At 41.0% G+C, this 18,025-nt stretch overlaps 1 protein-coding gene across 1 annotated transcript in view; it reads right to left on the bottom strand.

Annotated features, from left to right (window-relative positions):
• Positions 1 to 18,025, bottom strand: part of PDE10A (phosphodiesterase 10A) — a 548,175-nt gene that overhangs the window by 80,031 nt on the left and 450,119 nt on the right. The window contains exons 4-5 of the mRNA XM_026649717.1: positions 5,717 to 5,837; positions 3,308 to 3,357 (exon numbers count right to left, since the gene is read on the bottom strand). Coding sequence (XP_026505502.1) covers positions 3,308 to 3,357; positions 5,717 to 5,822 — 156 coding nt within the window. The 5' untranslated portion in view covers positions 5,823 to 5,837. The remainder of the gene's footprint in view (positions 1 to 3,307; positions 3,358 to 5,716; positions 5,838 to 18,025) is intronic.

Raw genomic sequence — 18,025 nt, 5'->3', positions numbered from 1 at the left:
TTCTTATACAACACCACCCCTCCTCTCCCCAGATACATACATATATACAGGCCCACACACAATGATGTCAGTAGTCTCAGGCACAAAAACTTCTCAATTATTCATTCAAAAAACATGATGCTATGAGGCTCAAACAAAGATTGGCTTAACATTAAGGTAGTCATCCTGACTGTTGAGATTACTGACTGGATGGATTCAAGAAGCTTTACAAATATTTCCAAAGCTAGCTAAAAAAGCCTATGGCCAACATTTCAAAATTGTCCACTATTTTTGGTTGCCAAACTTGATAGAGTATAGCTATCCATATCTCAAGCTGGATATCTGAAATACTGAGCCACCAAAAATTAGAGGCCACTTTTGAAAATGTGGGTGTAAATATTTAACTGCTTCATTCATCTAAATTTAGGAACTTGTATCATTTTGCATTTATATATGCTACACAGAACAGAAGAGCAAAACACAGGAAGTTTTATCTGTGCAACAGAAATAACTGTAACTAAACCACCAAGGGGAATACTTTCGAACACACAACTGGCAATGAGAGATACCTACCTCGCACTAAAAGTCAATGGTAGTTAGATACCTCACTGCCATTTGTGCCTTTGAAAATGTAACCCCCCTTAAAACCACAAAACTTAGGGTAGGACAAAAATGTTACAAGTCCAGTCACAGGAACAAGGATCCCCAAATTAACTGTTACTTACAATTTTTTACAAAAGACGTTTACTGCATTATTATTAAGTGACAGGAGTACAATATGGACCTAACCTATGGGCTTAAATTGCAGCAAGGGAGGTTTAGGTTGGACATTAAAAAAAACTTCCTAACTGTCAGGGTGGTTAAGTACTGGAATAAATTGCCTAGGGAGGTGATAGAATCTCCATCATTGGAGATTTTTAAGAGCAGGTTAGACAAACACCTGTCAGGGATGGTCTAGATAATACTTAGTCCTGCCTTGAGTGAAGGGGACTGGACTAGATGACCTCTTGAGGTCCCTTCCAGATCTATGATTCTGTGATAAGTGAACAGAAAATCTCACACGGGTTTTGATGGGCTTTGGATCAGGCCCTATATGAGCAGATGAACACCATGCCTTTGTGGGGCGATTGTAATCACATTTCTGTGACAAATGTAATCAATGTGTATTTTTTATGCAGCTGGTATTTATTTTTTTCAGTGTTAGAGTTAATTATAATGGAGCACATTATCTTGTTTGTCTAAAAAGCTATAAAGACAGCTAAGATCAGTTTGCATACAGTCTCCATGTCTGCTGCTCAAGAGGTCATGAAGCTGTAAGGTACCCCTCCTCATCTTGTGCCCCCCATGCAGAAGATGGGCATAATCTGAAATCTTGAGCTGTAAGGTTAATGCTGCTACTAGTTTCTGCAAAGAGGAAGTGGAAGAGGTTGGGCCATTGTTCATTTCTCACAGAGTACAGCCACAAGCAGAGCTAGCCAGCCATCCACATGCTGCATCCTCATAAGTGAAGGCTAAACTTCCTGTGAGCTCAGTGGAGGTTTGCATCACCCCCAGACTGGAACAATGATTACATGCCAGAATTGGGCAGAAAAAAACTGAAGATGGTATTGACAGTAGGTGGGCAATGTGTGATGAAGCATATGCCCACGGAAGAAAAGTGATAAGTCTTTTGCAGGAAATACCTATGTTACAAAACTCTCTCAGAACAGGACTGATTTCTGAATCACAAAATGGGTTATCTTTATTAGACCAAATATTTATTAAAGGAGTGAACGAGAACCCAAAAGTTAGATTCATTTCTTACTTTGAAAGGGATATTGTACGACATTTAATTCATACCTTTGAATGGGACACTGTCGACTGGTCTATTTTTAAAAAATGAGTTAAAAGTACTTTCAGGTAGTACACTGGTCCCCTGTCAGTTTGTGCACCTTTACAATCATGCTTTCCTGCTGTTTTGTAAGTCATTTTCTCTTCTCTTTTGCTGCATGAAAGACCCACACAAACAGCAGCAGGGGAAACTGAATAATGGACTATGCAGGAATAAACCATGAGAGCCGACTAATGTGAAAGATTAAACTAAAACAACGGAGAAAAATGTTTTGCCTCTCTAATCAGTTGCATCTATAAGAGTTGGAGGTGTTTCTTGTACCAACAGTAGGCATGCATTTTTTCAGACAAAAGTGTGATTTTTAACTCAATGGTGTCCCTTTAAAGTGTAACTACATTTTCCTGCCTGCAATTTTGTCAAGCAACTAAATCTTATATGATGGTATCTGGATAGAATTGCCAAGATAAACATTTTTGCTTAACTTAATGCATTCTAAAAACCACAGCAAAATAGTGATTATGCAACTAACAACATTGGACTAAACTCATTCCTGTTATAATTGTTGTAGCCAATTAATTTATATCACAAATTAATTTGGCTAACCCACTTTAAATGTATGTGATCTATTTCTTCATGTTAATTAATGCCTGAGTTTGAAATTTAGGTTACTTCATTTTCAGGCTAGTTGACAACAGAGAAACTGATGAAGTTTAGAAACCAGAAATTTAACAGGATAAAAAGAATAAGTCACATTTTCTCTCTTTAAAGAGAACATCTCTGGATAAATGCCTGGGCTTGTGCTTGGCCATGTTGTGGGATAAACTGTATAAGAACGCAGTCTTGCAGCTTTATAATAACGTAAGAACGGCCATACTGGGTCAGATCATCATCCACCTAGCCCAGTATCCTGTCTTCCGACAGTGGCCAATGCCAGATGCTTCAGAGGGAATGAACAGAACAGGGCAATTATTGAGTGACCCATCTCCTGTCGACCACTCCCAGCTTCTGGCAGTCAGAGGTTTAGGGACAACTAGAGCATGGGGTGGCATCCCTGACCATCTTGGCTAATAGCCATTGATGGGCCTATCCTCCATCAACTTATCCATTTCTTTTTTTGGACCCAGTTACATTTTTGGCCTTCACAACATCTCCAAGCAATGAGTTCCACAAGTTGACTGTGCATTGTATGAAAAAGTACTGTCTTGTTTGTTTTCAACCTGCTGCCTTTTATTAATGAAGTTGCTAGACTTTAGAGAAAGAATATGATTATAAAGCAAGGCCCTTGGAAGCTCAGTGCAAAAAATACTTTTGCTCGTCACTAAATTCAGCTACATTGCATCTACAGAAACAAAAATAATGTAAAATTAATATTCAGCACTTAACTAGCATTTCCTGCTAAATGATGTACAAAATAAGATTACAGTATATTTGGGGAAGTGGAAAATGCACTTTTAGTTAACTGTACAGAAAAGGTGCATCTAAATCCAGAATACTTACATTATTGCAATCTCCCAGGAAATATAGTGCAAATCCATCAGCTTTTGTAGCTGCCAAAGCAATAATAAAAGAAGTAATTGTACTCAGAGGGAGAATCAAACTTTTGCATGTTCTCCAAGGTGAAACCATAGACTCATTCCACTTAGGACAATCAGCTAAACTTCTGAATGTGAAACACCATTGCTGTATCCCCTGAAACTGCACAGAAACCCTGCAAAGTTAGTGGCATATGATAATACTATCTGTTTCTCCCCCCCAAAATTTAATATATTTGAGACATAATTGGAAGCTGCAACCTGATAAACTTACCTAGTCTTTACTTCATGTCTAGTGAATATTACATTGCATGAATACATATTACAGCATAATAATTAAGTAAAAATACACATCCACAATGTAATCATATAGAACATAGATAGCACATTTTCCATCAACAGAAGAAAAGTTGTTTCCCATGTATAAAGCGTAAATATCTCTGTCCTTGCCTTAAGATACATAAGCATGGCAAAACAATGAATACGCCTCAAATGCTGCCACTAAGTGTGTATGACGGGATTGTTTCTAGTTTCTATGACATGTGGAGGCCTATGTTTTCCATAGCTGTTCTGTATTAAATACATTAAGACACTCCAGGGAGTAAATATCTGCTGGCAATTACTGCAAGACTCAGGTGGTATTGTGAGGCATAAGGCCAAAGGCTAAGTGTTTAAACACGAAAAAGTGCAATAATTCCTTAGAAATAAAGCATCAGAGGTATCTTATTGCTAAAACGAAAAAGAACTCTCGGAAATAGAAGAACACATCAAGCCTGTGCTTTTACACTCAGCATTACAAAATAGGCTTAACACTTTGGGCACAAGTAGACCTCTCTGTCCATCAGTAATACTATCTCCTGTAAATACACAGGTCTGAATGATTTCCTCATTTTTATGAACAAATAAAACACTCCAGGCTGTGCATTTCAGGGAAATGATTACATTTTGGGGGCGGTTAAAGTCAGTTGGCCTTCTGTGCATGTTTGACAGAACCAAAACCCCACTGTCTGATTGCTTAATTATTTACATGGATATGAATGACATCATTGCCAGTCAGTGAGAAGCTCATTTGTATTTGAGTTCCAAAGTCATTTCTAGAGAAAATATTATGTGTCTATTGGACATTACAGAAAAGAAGTGCATTGTAAGTTAAAGAAAGAAAACGCACTCTCTAGTCTACTAGGAGTATGGAAGGATGTGCTGCCTCTGTCTCGCCTCCAGCCTCTCATTTGCTCTCTAACATAAACCAGTACTGACCAGCTGGGTTGAAGTTGAATCAGAACCCTCAGGGGTTCTCAAACTTCACTGCACCATGACCCCCTTCTGACAACCAAAATTACTACATGACCCCTGGAGAGGGGGCCAAAGCCTGAGCCTGCCCGAGCCCCACTGCCCTGGGGGGTGGGGGGCAAAGCCAAAGCCCCACTTCAGCCCCAGGCAGGGGGCCTGTAACCTGAGCCCCACTGCTCAGGGCTGAAGCCCTCCGGCTTTGGCCCCAGGAAGTGGTGCTCAGGCTTTGGCTTTGGCTCCAGACCCCAGCAAGTCTAACGCCAGCCCTGGCGACCCCATAAAAACAGGGTCCCGACCCACTTTGGGGTCCCCACCCACAGTTTGAGAACTGCTGCGTTAAAGTGACAGTAAACAAATACAGTCCATTTGAAACACAATACACATAAAATAGAAGAACCAGCTTCATGTTACAAAGTGTCAGAGTGGTAGGGATATGGGGGAAAGGTTGTAAAACAACTATTTGCAAAGTATGTGAGGTAAACAAGCCTGAACAGTTGCTTTCAATGCAAATCTGTCTGTACTCACGTTGGTTAAAATTTGGGGCGAGGGGAGGTGATGAAAGCTTTACATTTTTACAGGAAACGTGTTTCACTTTTATTCTCGGACAATATTCTTTTTCACGAAGAGGCACCTATATCACATCAAAAAGTGCTGTAACTCTATAGAGTTTTATTTGATCTTCTAGGAAAACACACACCCAAATCACCTCATTTTTGATAAAGGAGCAGTCAAGATTTGCAATAATATTGCTGATAGCTAATTCTATGACTTTCCAAATCAATCTGGCAGGCAACACCAAAACTAGAATAATCTAACCCTAACCCTAATCTATCAGGTGGTTTGCCTTGCAGTTGGCCCTGATCCTGCAACTGGACTCATAGCTGGGTGGACCCTTGTCCCAAGTTGGAGTTCCACTGACATCAGTGGGGCTCCATACCAGTGCAAGGGTGTGGATGCAGTTGCAGGATGGTGTACCAAGCACGTACAGCTATTCTGTAATAACTATATATATTTAATAGCATAAGTAATGCACAGAGTACCAAGATAAGGTTTCAAATAAAGGGCATCGAATCCTTTTCCTTACCTATTTTAATGATGCTGCTCAGTTCATATAAGAGAAGTTGGTTGTCTCCGCCTGTATCCAACCGTTGTTCTATGTAGCTGTTCAGTTCGTATACCATTCCTTGCATATTTGTATCCTGATACTATTGAACCAAAGAGGAAAAACCCAGTTTAGAACAAACATATTCTACAACTTGAAAAAAGTGTTTTCAACATACGTATATAGAATACAGAGTGGATGTAATGTATCTAATCCTCAATTGTCAGCCCTAACCCAATTGCCTGAATATTCATGCCATGGCCATGTGATATGAATTAGCATTCCATGCTGTAGCCAGCTAGTCAATTGTTCAAAATGTACTGATCAATTATTAATTGGCTACACATGGCCAGAATCATGATCATATCTCAAGAAACTGATTTGTGACAGTTAATAGGCAGGTACCCTTCATATGCCTCCCTTTAACCTCCTTCCTCCGTTATAAACAAGGCTGCTATTTTTGCCTCCACCTTCTGACTTCATTACCTACTTCTCTAGTACTCCAACTGATGTGTGTCTGTTTTCCCCTCACAGCCTCATATATATCTACACTTTGGAGACTCAACCGTGTGTGTCCTAGAATCCTCTCCATCAGATGTCACAGTGCTTCAGAGCTTCCTGGCAACTGATATTGAGGTTACTGGAGTGCACTGGTTGGTACATGAGGCATCATTTTTGCAGTGGGGAGCATCAGAGTTTTGAGAAGCTAGCACAAGCAACTCAGACCTTGAAATACTGCATCAGCTGGCACAAAGTGTTCTGCGTTGTATGTGAGTTATACAAAAGTTACAGAAATAGTAGAAATGCTAGCTGCTGTGGCTTAGTAGGCATTCATTGCAAATAAAAATGAAAGAGAACTGGGAGGGAAACGAGTTTAACTACAATAATTAGGACATTGAAGTGGAGGCAGTTGAGAAGCTGGCTGCTGTGAAGAGCTGCTGGTATGATAAAATAGGAGTTCCTACAAATAATTCAGGTAACCTCCAACCCTCCCTACAATGTTGTGGGGAAAAGGAGGTGCAGCCTCAAACCCCATTCCCAAAAGACTCAGCTGCATCCTGGTTGTCAAAAACCTCAAGAGACAGGTATCCATTTCCTGGGTGGAAGTGCAATTGTACAGTGAATGCTCCTGTGTAGCATGATACCATGGCAAATACAGCATCATAAAAGGCAGTACATGACAGTGAGCACAGGTTCAGGACCATAACCAAAACTGGTGAGGTAGTTACTGGAAAGAGGAGAGGAAGCCCAGAGTATAGTAAATTATGTAACTGGGCCAAAAATAAAACAAAAAGCAGAAAGCAGTAGGTGAAATGGACACAAATGAATGCTGTGTGAAAAAGCCACTAGGTCGCATTCTCCCACCAGCTCACACTGTAGACCGAAATATGATTAGGTCAGACCAGTACTAGTAGTATTAAGGATTATGCCATAAAAAGATTCTGAGCATCACAACCTGTCATTTTACATGAATAAATAGGGCTGCATTTGTATATTGGTATAGAGCCTTTCCATAAGAACATAAGAATGGCCCTACTGGGTCAGACCAAAGGTCCATCTAGCCCAGTATCCTGTCTTCTGACAGTGGCCAGTGCCAGGTGCCCCAGAGGGAATGAACAGGTAATCATCAAGTGAGCCATCCCCTGTCGCTCATTCCCAGCTTGGCTAGGGACACCATTCCGCCCATCCTGGCTATGGACCTATCCGCCATGAAATTATCTAGTTCTTTTTTGAACCCTGTTATTGTCTTGGCCTTCAAATCATCAGGCAAGGAGTTCCACAGGTTGACTGTGCGTTGTGTGAAGAAATACTTCCTTTTGTTTGGTTTAAACCTGCTGCCTATTAATTTCATTTGGTGACCCCTAGTTCTTGTGTTATAAGTAGTAAACAACAATTCCTTATCTACTTTCTCTACACCAGTCATGATTTCATAGACCTCAATCATATCTCCCCTTAGCCGTCTCTTTTCCAAGCTGAAAAGTCTCAGTCTTATTAATCTCTCCTCATACGGAAGCCATTCCATACCCCTAATCATTCTTGTTGCCCTTTTCTGAACATTTTACAATTCCAATATATCTTTTTTGAGATGGGGCAACCACACCTGCACACAGTATTCAAGATGTGGGCGTACCATGGATTTATATAGAGGCAAAAAGATATTTTCTGTCCTATTAAATTAAAAAAATAAAAATTAATGGAGATATGCCATCTCCTAGAACTGGAAGGGACCTTGAAAGGTCATTGAGTCCAGCCCCCTGCCTTCACTAGCAGGGCCAAGTATTGATTTTGCCCTAGATCCCTAAGTGGCCCCCTCAAGGATTGAACTCACAACCCTGGGTTTAGCAGGCCAATGCTCAAACCACTGAGCTATTCCTCCCCCCATTAGATATTATCTATCCCTGTCTTAATTATTCCCAGCATTCTGTTCACTTTTTTGACTGCTGCTGCACATTGAGTAGATGTTTTCAGAGAACTATCCACAATGACTTCAAGATCTCTTTCTTGAGTGGTAACAGATAATTTAGACCCCAACATTTTATATGTATAGTTGGAATTATGCTTTCCAATGTGCATTACTTTGCATTTATCAACATTAAATTTCATCTGCCATTTTGTTGCCCAGTCACCCAGGTTTGAGAGATCCTTTGGTAGCTCTTTGCAGTCTGCCTGGGTCTTAGCTATCTTTAGTAATTTTGTATCATCTGCAAATTTTGCCACCTCACTGTTTACCCCTTTTTCCAGATCATTTATGAATATGTTGAATATGACTGGTCCCAGAACAGACCCCTGGGGGACACTACTATTTACCTCTCTCCATTCTGAAAACTGACCATTTATACCTACTCTTTGTTTCCTATCTTTTAACCATTTACCAATCCATGAGAGAACCTTCCCTGTTATCCCATGGCAGCTTACTCTGCATAAGAGCCTTTGGTGAGGGACCCTGTCAAAGGCGTTCTGAAAATCTAAGTACACTATATCCACTGGATCCTCTTGGGCCACATGCTTTTTGACCCCCTCAAAGAATTCTAGTAGATTGGTGAGGCATGATTTCCCTTTACTAAAACCATGTTCATTCTTCCTCAACAAACTATGTTCATCTGCTTCTTTTGGGTATGTAGGCACATTTGACTAACCACACTTATTGATGGATTCAACACACAGCTTACCCCAGGCATCACAGTATATGGTGTGCTGTGGTTTCTGCTATTGCTTTCTTGCATAGATTTCTACTATTTGTATAACTCCCTCCACACTTTCTGCCACGAATACCGAACATATGACCCTATACATCAGTGAGTCATTTGGTTTCCTCGTTTCAAAACAAGTAAATGCTTGCTGAGTGAATAGCATTAATTCCCAACAGCCTTATTTAAACTGAACTTTTGTCATCAATGGAACATAATACTGACCAAAAATGCTGATGGGAAAAGAACTCATTGTTTGACCCATAACTTCTTCTTAACTACCTTAATACTGTGTCCATCTATTGCTCCAATAGACATGTAGAACTGCATGATACCTGGCAGCTCTGGATATCCTCCTTGAGGCTAAGGCATATCAAATTGTTTCTAAATGATATAATTTTTTATTATTATTATTACAGACATTCCTGCGGCAAATATTAGGTGAGAGTGGATGTTTGTGTTTACATTTTGGAAGAGTGTGGTGCTTACCTAAAAGAACATCTACTAACATTTTTTAGAGGTGCACACAGTGCAAGTAAGGTGCTTGGCAAGCTTCACATACGGGACCTGGTTCTCCACTGCCTTGCCCCTTGTGTAGTCATTTACACCTTTGCAAAGGGAGTTCAGTCAGAATGATAGTATTCTACATATAACTTAGCACTCACTTTGCACAGGCACAAGTAACTACACAAAAAGCAAGGCAATGAAGAATGAGGTCTGGTGTTGCCAGCACACTTGAGCCCAGATCTGCAAACTCATGTTGCCACAGTCTAGGTTTCTCTAAAACCAGGACTGTAAATCATGAAAAATTGCACAGTGGATTTGTTATGTGGAAAAATGTCCTCAAAGGACTTGGGGGTGACCAAATTCATTTTCACCTGTGACCTAGAGTAATCAGGATTTGAAGCTAAATCTTCAAAGGTTAAGGTTTGCATTTTAACCCACTCCATCATCTACATCAATCTATCAGCATAACATTATAACCCTTTACTCAACTTTCACATAACTAAGAACTATGTGTACATTGTAATTATGCAATTAACTAAGTGAATAAACTGTCACCTTTGTAACGTGTTAGCAAACATAAATCTAAGCAGACTGAAGTGCCTGGTCACATTTATGCAACTGTAAAAATGCTAGCTGCATAACAAGAGTATTAATTTGTAACATGGCAGATTTCCATCCTGAGATTATCTGGATTTGACAACTGGCAAGATGAGCAGAATTTGTTTAGAATCATAATCAAGTCATTTTATAAGAGGTTGATGAGGTCTGAGACAAGTGGAAAATAAAAAGCTAAATAAATCCCTATGATGTTGGACCTGTACTGGATTCATATTAAATTAAATTAATGGAGATATCCTATCTCCTAGAACTGGAAGGGACCTTGAAAGGTCATCGAGTCCAGCCCCCTGCCTTCACTAGCAGGACCAATTACTGATTTTGCCCCAGATCCCTAAATGACCCCCTCAAGGATTGAACTCACAACCCTGGGTTTAGTAGCCCAATGCTCAAACCACTGAGCTATCACAGACTAGCAAATATTTTATACAAATTTGGCAAAATAAAATCTAAACTGATCCCAGTTGATGAAAGGAATACCTCAAACAATTCAACCTTCAGCAGGGAAAAAAAGGCATTCAAACATGGTTATTTGCCATCACATAACTATGAAACAATATGTAAACTGTAACAGGACTCCTGAAGTCTAAAAATTATCAACAATATTCAAATCTAACTAACCCATTCCTCTCACCACTCAGCACTTTATGTATCAAACTGATGACCCTGCCAATATTTTGTGGCTTTTAATTGGGAAATCTCAATGTCAATGTCACTATACTAAGATAAGGTAGCATTAATCTATTTTAAGTAATTCTATCAGTGCTAGTGATAAAACTGCATCCTACTGACATGTTAATTCTACTAATCACCTAAATCATAGTACCGTAAAATGGGATAATAATTTAAAGGACAAATCACTTTGTAAACACCCATGATTAAAGAACTTTTTGCAGAGCTTTTTCAGAAATACTTCTAGCACCTGTTTATCTTTAGAACATACGAGTAATGCGCAACAGCTGACAGCAAATCAACAGTGAAAAATAATTGGAAGAATACTGCTAGATTTTCTATCTAAACAAAAGGATGCATACTTTTTTTTAAAAAGCTACACAAAAATTACCCTGATAGCTTAGTCCATGCAGAGATATTGTGACTTCAGAAAGAGTCAGATGGATGTGAGTCATTCAATATGAAGAATTAAGTAATCAAAAAATAAAGTGTATGTAAAATTAAATGAAATATGAATAAGTATGAAGATTATTATTATTATTTTCTGCCCCCAAATCAGTGATTCCCAGCCTGTGAGGTACAGCCCTGTCCTTTTATGTTATCTCAATTATTCAGCAGAATTCACTTTGCAGTGCATGAAATTACCTACAGGAATTTTAAAAAACTAGGACTGTAGCTTCCCTTTGATGTGGGAGAAGGGCATCATGGGAGTATAGAGGATTGGAACTCAGAAACCTCTCTGGATGAGGTAAAGAGAGGTGAGGAAGCCACAAAACATGATGGAGGAAGGGGAGGAAGAAGGAAAGATCACAAGCTTTAAAACAACATTGCTTGAGACATTTAAAAAATGAACTGGCCAGAGCACTAGAAAATATTTATGATGGATTTGGAGCTATTCTGTAATAATGTTAGTGTGACCAGACAGCAAGTATGAAAATCAGGATGGGGTGGAGGATAATATGCACCTATATAAGGCAAAGCCCCAAATATTAGGACACTCCCTATAAAAATGGGACATCTGGTCATCCTAAATAACGTATGATTATGTATTCTAACCATTTGACTGGGGGTGGGGGGGGAGGTTTACTGTATGAATACAAAGGTTAATTCAAGTAAGGGCCAGCTGCAAATATGCAGAATAAAGGACAAGAGATTCAAATAGCAACCCATTTACTCACACTTCAAGGAAAATATTCCACCTATTCACTTTAATGTCCTACATCCAACCCACTATGGAGATCAAGGGACCAGTTTGTCATGGGGTGATCTCAGTTTGTAAACATAAGAGAACCAAAAAGCTTGTGAGTCTAAGACAAAGGGCTCCTGGGGGGATAAAAGTGCCATTCTTGAGGGAGCGGGGAGTGGGTGCTAGGAGTTGCTGATGAGAAGCAGGTTCTCACTGGGTAGTCTTCACTGCAAAACAAACAAACAAACAAACCTGCAGCACCATGCCCCAGAGCCCAGGTCTATAGACTCAGGCTTGCACCACAGCACTCAAAATAGTGGTTTAGTTGTTCCCACCTGGGCTGGAGCTTGGGTTCTGAGACCCAACCCCCATCACCAGGTTTCAGAGCTGGAGCAGGAACCTCCACATTACTAATTTTAGCACTGTAGCATGAGCCCAAGTCTGTGAACCCAGGCTCTCTGGCTCACTGCTGTGGGTTTTTTGGTTGACACTATTTTTTTTTTTTAACAGTATAGACATACCCACAGACACAGACCCCAAAGATCAGGGACTTGCTGAGGGTCTCTGCCAAGGGATGGCAAATCTCTAGGTAAAACAGACATGTCTATAACCCTTTTATTGGTTTAAAAATCTTTTATTTTCTTTTATGTTATGCTTTGTTCCTACTGTGGTAAATAAACAGTACTTTGGAGAAGGCCGACTGGTCATCTATATTAACCACCTGTCACAGCTCCCAAAGAGAAGACTTGGAGGTGGTAAACCCAGTCTGGCCTGTTGAGTAATCACAGTTGGTACAAAGGACGCTGTAGACTGGGGCTCGATCTAAGAGGGGAGAATCATGGGATTCCACCCCAGGGAAGGAAAGTGCACGAGGCCTGACATGTGAAGGGGTGCACTGAGAGAGACTAGCAAGGGGTCAAAAGTGCAGTTAGCCCTATAGCTATGATAATATTCTTTAGAGAAAAATCCTGCACTGACCCTGGGATAAATTATCCACTCCTGCTAGATGAAGTACACATTCTGCTAGAGTGTAGGTAATATGATAGTGTGTCTTGCCTATAACAATGCCCTGCCATCAAGACAAATACTTTTACGAAACATATAAAGGAGAGAATCTTTCAGTACTGCTGGGTCTCTGACAAGAAATCTGATATTCTAGATATTTGGTCAACCCCCCGAAAAAGTCCAGCATCCTTAGAATGAGCACCAAAGAGTCATCTCTCACTTTATGTCCTCAATACCTGGTCCGGCTCCCCAAGTTTCATATCTTGTTCTTTACAACTGGAAATTAACTGTCTTTTCCAGGAAGAACTGAATATATGCCTCATCTAGTTTAGCAATGGTTAAGCAGTTAATGTCAGGAGAGCCACTGTCCTGCAGAGGTCTCTCTCAGTGTATTCTAACATGAGATTTCTGAAATGGTTGGCAGAAACCTACTGACAGAATTCACTGACTCGTCATTTTGGGCTGCAGCTCAGCAGTGTCAGAGAGAGACACTGTGTGTGGGGGGGGGAAGAGGGCCCCCCTCAAATAAGTACAGTAGAACCTCAGAGTTATGAACTGAGCAGTCAACCACACACCCGATTTAGAACCAGAAGTATACAATCAGGCAGCAGCAGCAGCAGCAGCAGCAGCAGCACACACACACACACACACACACACGCAAATACAGTGCAGTACTGTGTTAAATGTAAACTACTAAAAAAATAAAGGGAAAGCAGCATCTGTCTTCTGCATAATAAAATTTCAAAGCTGTATTAAGTCAATGTTCCGTTGTAAACTTTTAAAAGAACAAGCATAATGTTTTGTTCAGAGTTACAAACATTTCAGAGTTATGAACAACCTCCATTCCTGAGGTGTCCGTCACTCGGAGGTTCTACTGTAACCTATCCAGGCCACTCATTCTTTGTTCTTGTGTCCAAGAGCTTTGGAATGTGAACAGATTGTAGGGTCAAATCTACATGATAGTAAAGAGAATGATGAATTTAGAGTGAACCCTGAAACCTCTAGCTCCAATCTCCATCAGTTTGTGAGGGTCAGAATCAATAAAGTCTGAAGAAACCTGATCTCATTTCAGAAGGAGCCTGTTTTGTGGGCCAGATAGTTTAAACTCAGTGAAAAGATGGATGCCCACAGAAGTACCATGTAAGAAGAGTTTCTCAAGGAGAGAAAACCAGGGAGCCCATGGTGATATGGTGACCCCTAACTCAATAGGTCAGACAGTCTCCTACTGTAGTCATGCATTTGAAGCCACTGCAGTGCCTGAACAACTTATCTCTGAGTAATTTCATCCAGAAACATAAATTCAACAACTCTCTCTATGCAGACAATTCTCAGTTCTACCTCTCTAGAGCTGTCTCCTTCTGTTCAAACTAAAATCTCAGCCTGTCTCTCTGACATCTCTTTGTGGATGTCTAGCAGTCAGCTCAAATGCAACATGTCTAAAAACAGAACTCTTAATCTCCATACCCAAGCCCTCCCTGCTATCTCCTTTCTCAATCATGGTGGACAATACCACCATTCTATCTGCCACTCAGGCCCATTGCCTGGGTGTCATCTTCGACTTGGATTTCCCTCTAGGTTCTCATGTCCAGGCTAGGTCCAAGTCTTGTAAATTCTTTTTGCATAACATCCACACATTCTACATAACATCCATTCTTTTTGCCTTTCCTGTCTATCCACGAGAACTATAGTCCAGGCTGTCATAAATATCATGACTTGATTATTGTAATATCCCTTTTGCTGGCCTGAAGATATGCAATCTTGCCCTATTGATATTCATTTGGTATACTGCTGCAAAGATCATTTCCCAAGCGTGTTGCTTTGGCTTACCATACTGACTATATTGTTTCCCGGTTTCTTTATAGTACCAAGTCAGTCTATCTGTATACTTCTATTGTCTTTGGCTTATACTTAGAGAATAAGCTCTTTGGGATAGAGGCTGTCTTTTTGTTCTGTGTTTGTAAAGCGCCTTGCACAATGGTGTCCTGATCCATGACCAGGGATACTAGGTAGTACAATAATAATAATAATAGAAGGATGTGTTGTGGAGAAGAGGTAGTCTCAGCCTCTTAAGCCATGTAAAGGTTTTCCACGGCTAAACTGTTGGGTGAGGAATAACAATGATAAAAATCGGTTTGAAGACAAAGCAAATTACCACCTCAAATGCACCTTCCATAGGTGACAGAGGATGAAGCAACATAGACCACTTATGGGAAGTAGGGAAGACATTTCCATGCAACCAATCCAGTCAGCATTACGTGAAGAGAGAAAAAGAAGCAGAGAGGAGTAAAAAAATGCCCATTTATAGGAATTTATACACTTATTTGAGTGGGAAGGATTTAGTTCTCATTTGACACACAAAGTAATTACCTGTATATGAAAAAATAATGTACTTTATTCCACAAATGATAAACGATGGCACTAGGCTCCTTACAGATCAAATTTATACATTTAGATTACACAGGCCAAAGTAAAATATGCTGACAGCATCTAAGGGCCAATTTTCCCACCAATTTTTTCCCCCAATCATCCCTGTGACAGGGTGGGGATCCCCATTCAGGCGGGGTGAGTACACCCCATCCCTCTAGCGCCCGTTTCTTCGGGGTAGGACGCCTGATGGACTTACACTGATAAGACTGTCCTGCATTACAGGGCAATAAAGCCTAATGGTCAGAGTCAGTGGCGAATCTCTGGTTCGCGGGGCCAAGCCCTAATGGCCTGAGTCTATAGGGGGTCTCTGATTCGCAGAGTCTCGAGGCCTAGTGGTTGGAGTCAATAGTGGTTCCCTAGTTCACAGGGTAGGCAGATCTAATGGCCGGGGTCTCTGAGGAGTCCCTGGGCCGCAGGGTAAGCAGGCCTAGTGGCCAGAGTCAATGAAGAGTCCCTGGGCCGCAGGGTAAGCAGGCCTAGTGGCCAGAGTCAATGAGGCATTCCTGGGCTGCAAGGGAGGCAGGCCTAATGGCCAGAGTCAATGAGGAGTCCCAGGCTGCAGGGTAGGCAGGCCTAGCAGCCAGAGCCGATGGAGCGTCCCTGATTCACAGGGTAGTGGGCCACCTCCTGGGGGAGGGTGGCGGCCTAGGGTAGGGGGATCCGGGCGCTCCCTACTCCATTGGATCCAAGCCCAGCGCCCTAGTAGTGGCAGAGGGTTCCGCTGCTGAGGTCAGCAGGGATCAACCGCAACACGCTGCCTATGTCCGGGACTATGGCTAGTCCCCCCCGGGCTACTTCCTACCATGGTTCTGGTGGCAGTAGTCGGGGTGTCTTCTGGTTGCTCGGCTGGGGCTGTTCCCGGCGTCTACAACCCTTCTTGAGTATCAGCGGGCGCCTGGGCGTGGGCCGGGGCCTCAGCACTTTGGGCTTCTGTGGGGTGGGTTGGTAGCTGCTCCCCGGTGAGAGCCTGTATGCTATATCTTTCCCCTCCGGTGGTCAGCCCCAACTGAACTGGGCTGCCTGCCTTTATACAGCCACTGCACCTGGAGCATGCCCAGTAGGGCCATGGCTTCCTCAGCTACCAAGGAAGAGTTAACCCCTTCCTGTCCAGTGTGGGGCAAGTACACCCCGTCACAATCCCACAGAAAGGCATGACCAAAGTTCCTTTAAAGACTATGCATACTGTAATTATGTGATGTTTGTTCATACGCAAATGCATTACAAAACGTCATGTCAATGTTTTTCCTGCTAGCAACTGCTAATCCACAAACCACCATCATGATGATCTCCAGCCAGCACAAGCTTTCATTACTTTAACAATAAGATCCTCAGCACTGAAACAGAGAACCATCAATGGACAAACTAAGCCATCATTTTAACGGGCTAGAATAATATTTTGTCTGGATTCCAATAAAAACAATGTGATCCTCAATGTAGTCAGGATTGAGGAATGCTGATGGTGTTACATAGGGAAGTTTGCAATGCCACTGATGTGCTATATCTGTTTTGTAGATAATTAAAAGATTTCAGCTCCCACAGCTACAATCCTGCACCTTTCACTATTGCTATATTATTCAATAATTTTAAAAAAATTAAAGATAATTAAAATTATTTGATATATTTTGTTTAAATGCATTAGCTGCCCTTCTTTTGAAGTAGCATTGTGGTCTTATGAAAAAAGAAAGACAATTAGGAGGTGAAAGTGTACCGCATGAATTTATTGGGCTCTCTCTACATATGATTTATGCACTGTCTACACCATCATCATCTTTCTTCATGGCAGAATATTAGACTGTTGATCTATCGTATCATAAAAAAAATCAAGATATATAGGATGAAGAATTGTATGACCATTGGTTTATTTGTCCACATAACTACCCTTCTCCTAATTTGCTTTTAATACAGAAATGCATTCTCTTCTCCCATCTTCCTTTGTGGCCCACTTTTAAAAAATATTAGAAAAGAAACACTGGTGTAAAACAATTTTCTTAACCTGAGCCTACTGGGTACTTTCGAAGAGCTGCTAGGTTTTGCAGTGCTTGGCTGCACTGATAGCTAGATCCTTCATATATGCAAATTGATAGTCCCATTTCCAATCATGAGTTACAGTGACATATCTTAGCTATAGTGCCATGATACTGTGAAAACAGTTAAACCACATCTGTGAAGAACTGAAATATGGGACACAATTTCATGCTCCCCAAAATTATGGAAGGTCATGAAATTCCATTAAGTCAAAAGCTTGATTTTTGAGGGCAGAAGCACTGAGCGGTGGGATATCATTTACTTGGCTTCAAAAATAAAAGTATAGAGGAACAATAGGCTTAAAGTATCCACCAGGCTTTCAAAGCAGTAGAGATGTTGAAGACAGGAAACAAAGAAATCTCCTTGATCCAAAATCAAGGGCTGGCCTGTGTGAGTAGTTTTGTTTAAGCTTGGACACTGGAAAGCATGAAGCTATAAAAAGCTGGCTCTGCTGTGATTAATTTTAATGCTTGTACATAGCCTGAGAGAAAACTGCTGCTACACGTATTTGTCTGACGTCTATTCTTCTTGTTTTGACTGAAGAGGACATGGGTTATAACTTGTTCAGTAAATAAAGCTTAACTGCAGCACCATGCACAGGTATTTATGAATTGTTTGTTCACACATCAAACGCTGCTCATGACAAAATCAAAGGAGGGAAAAATA

The sequence above is a fragment of the Terrapene carolina genome, unplaced genomic scaffold (assembly GCF_002925995.2).
Source record: "Terrapene carolina triunguis isolate 2854851 unplaced genomic scaffold, T_m_triunguis-2.0 Scaffold85, whole genome shotgun sequence".
In the NCBI taxonomy this organism is placed as follows: Eukaryota; Metazoa; Chordata; order Testudines; family Emydidae; genus Terrapene; species Terrapene triunguis.
Note: the sequence above shows the minus strand (reverse complement) of the source record. Positions and strands in the feature narration are given on the sequence as shown.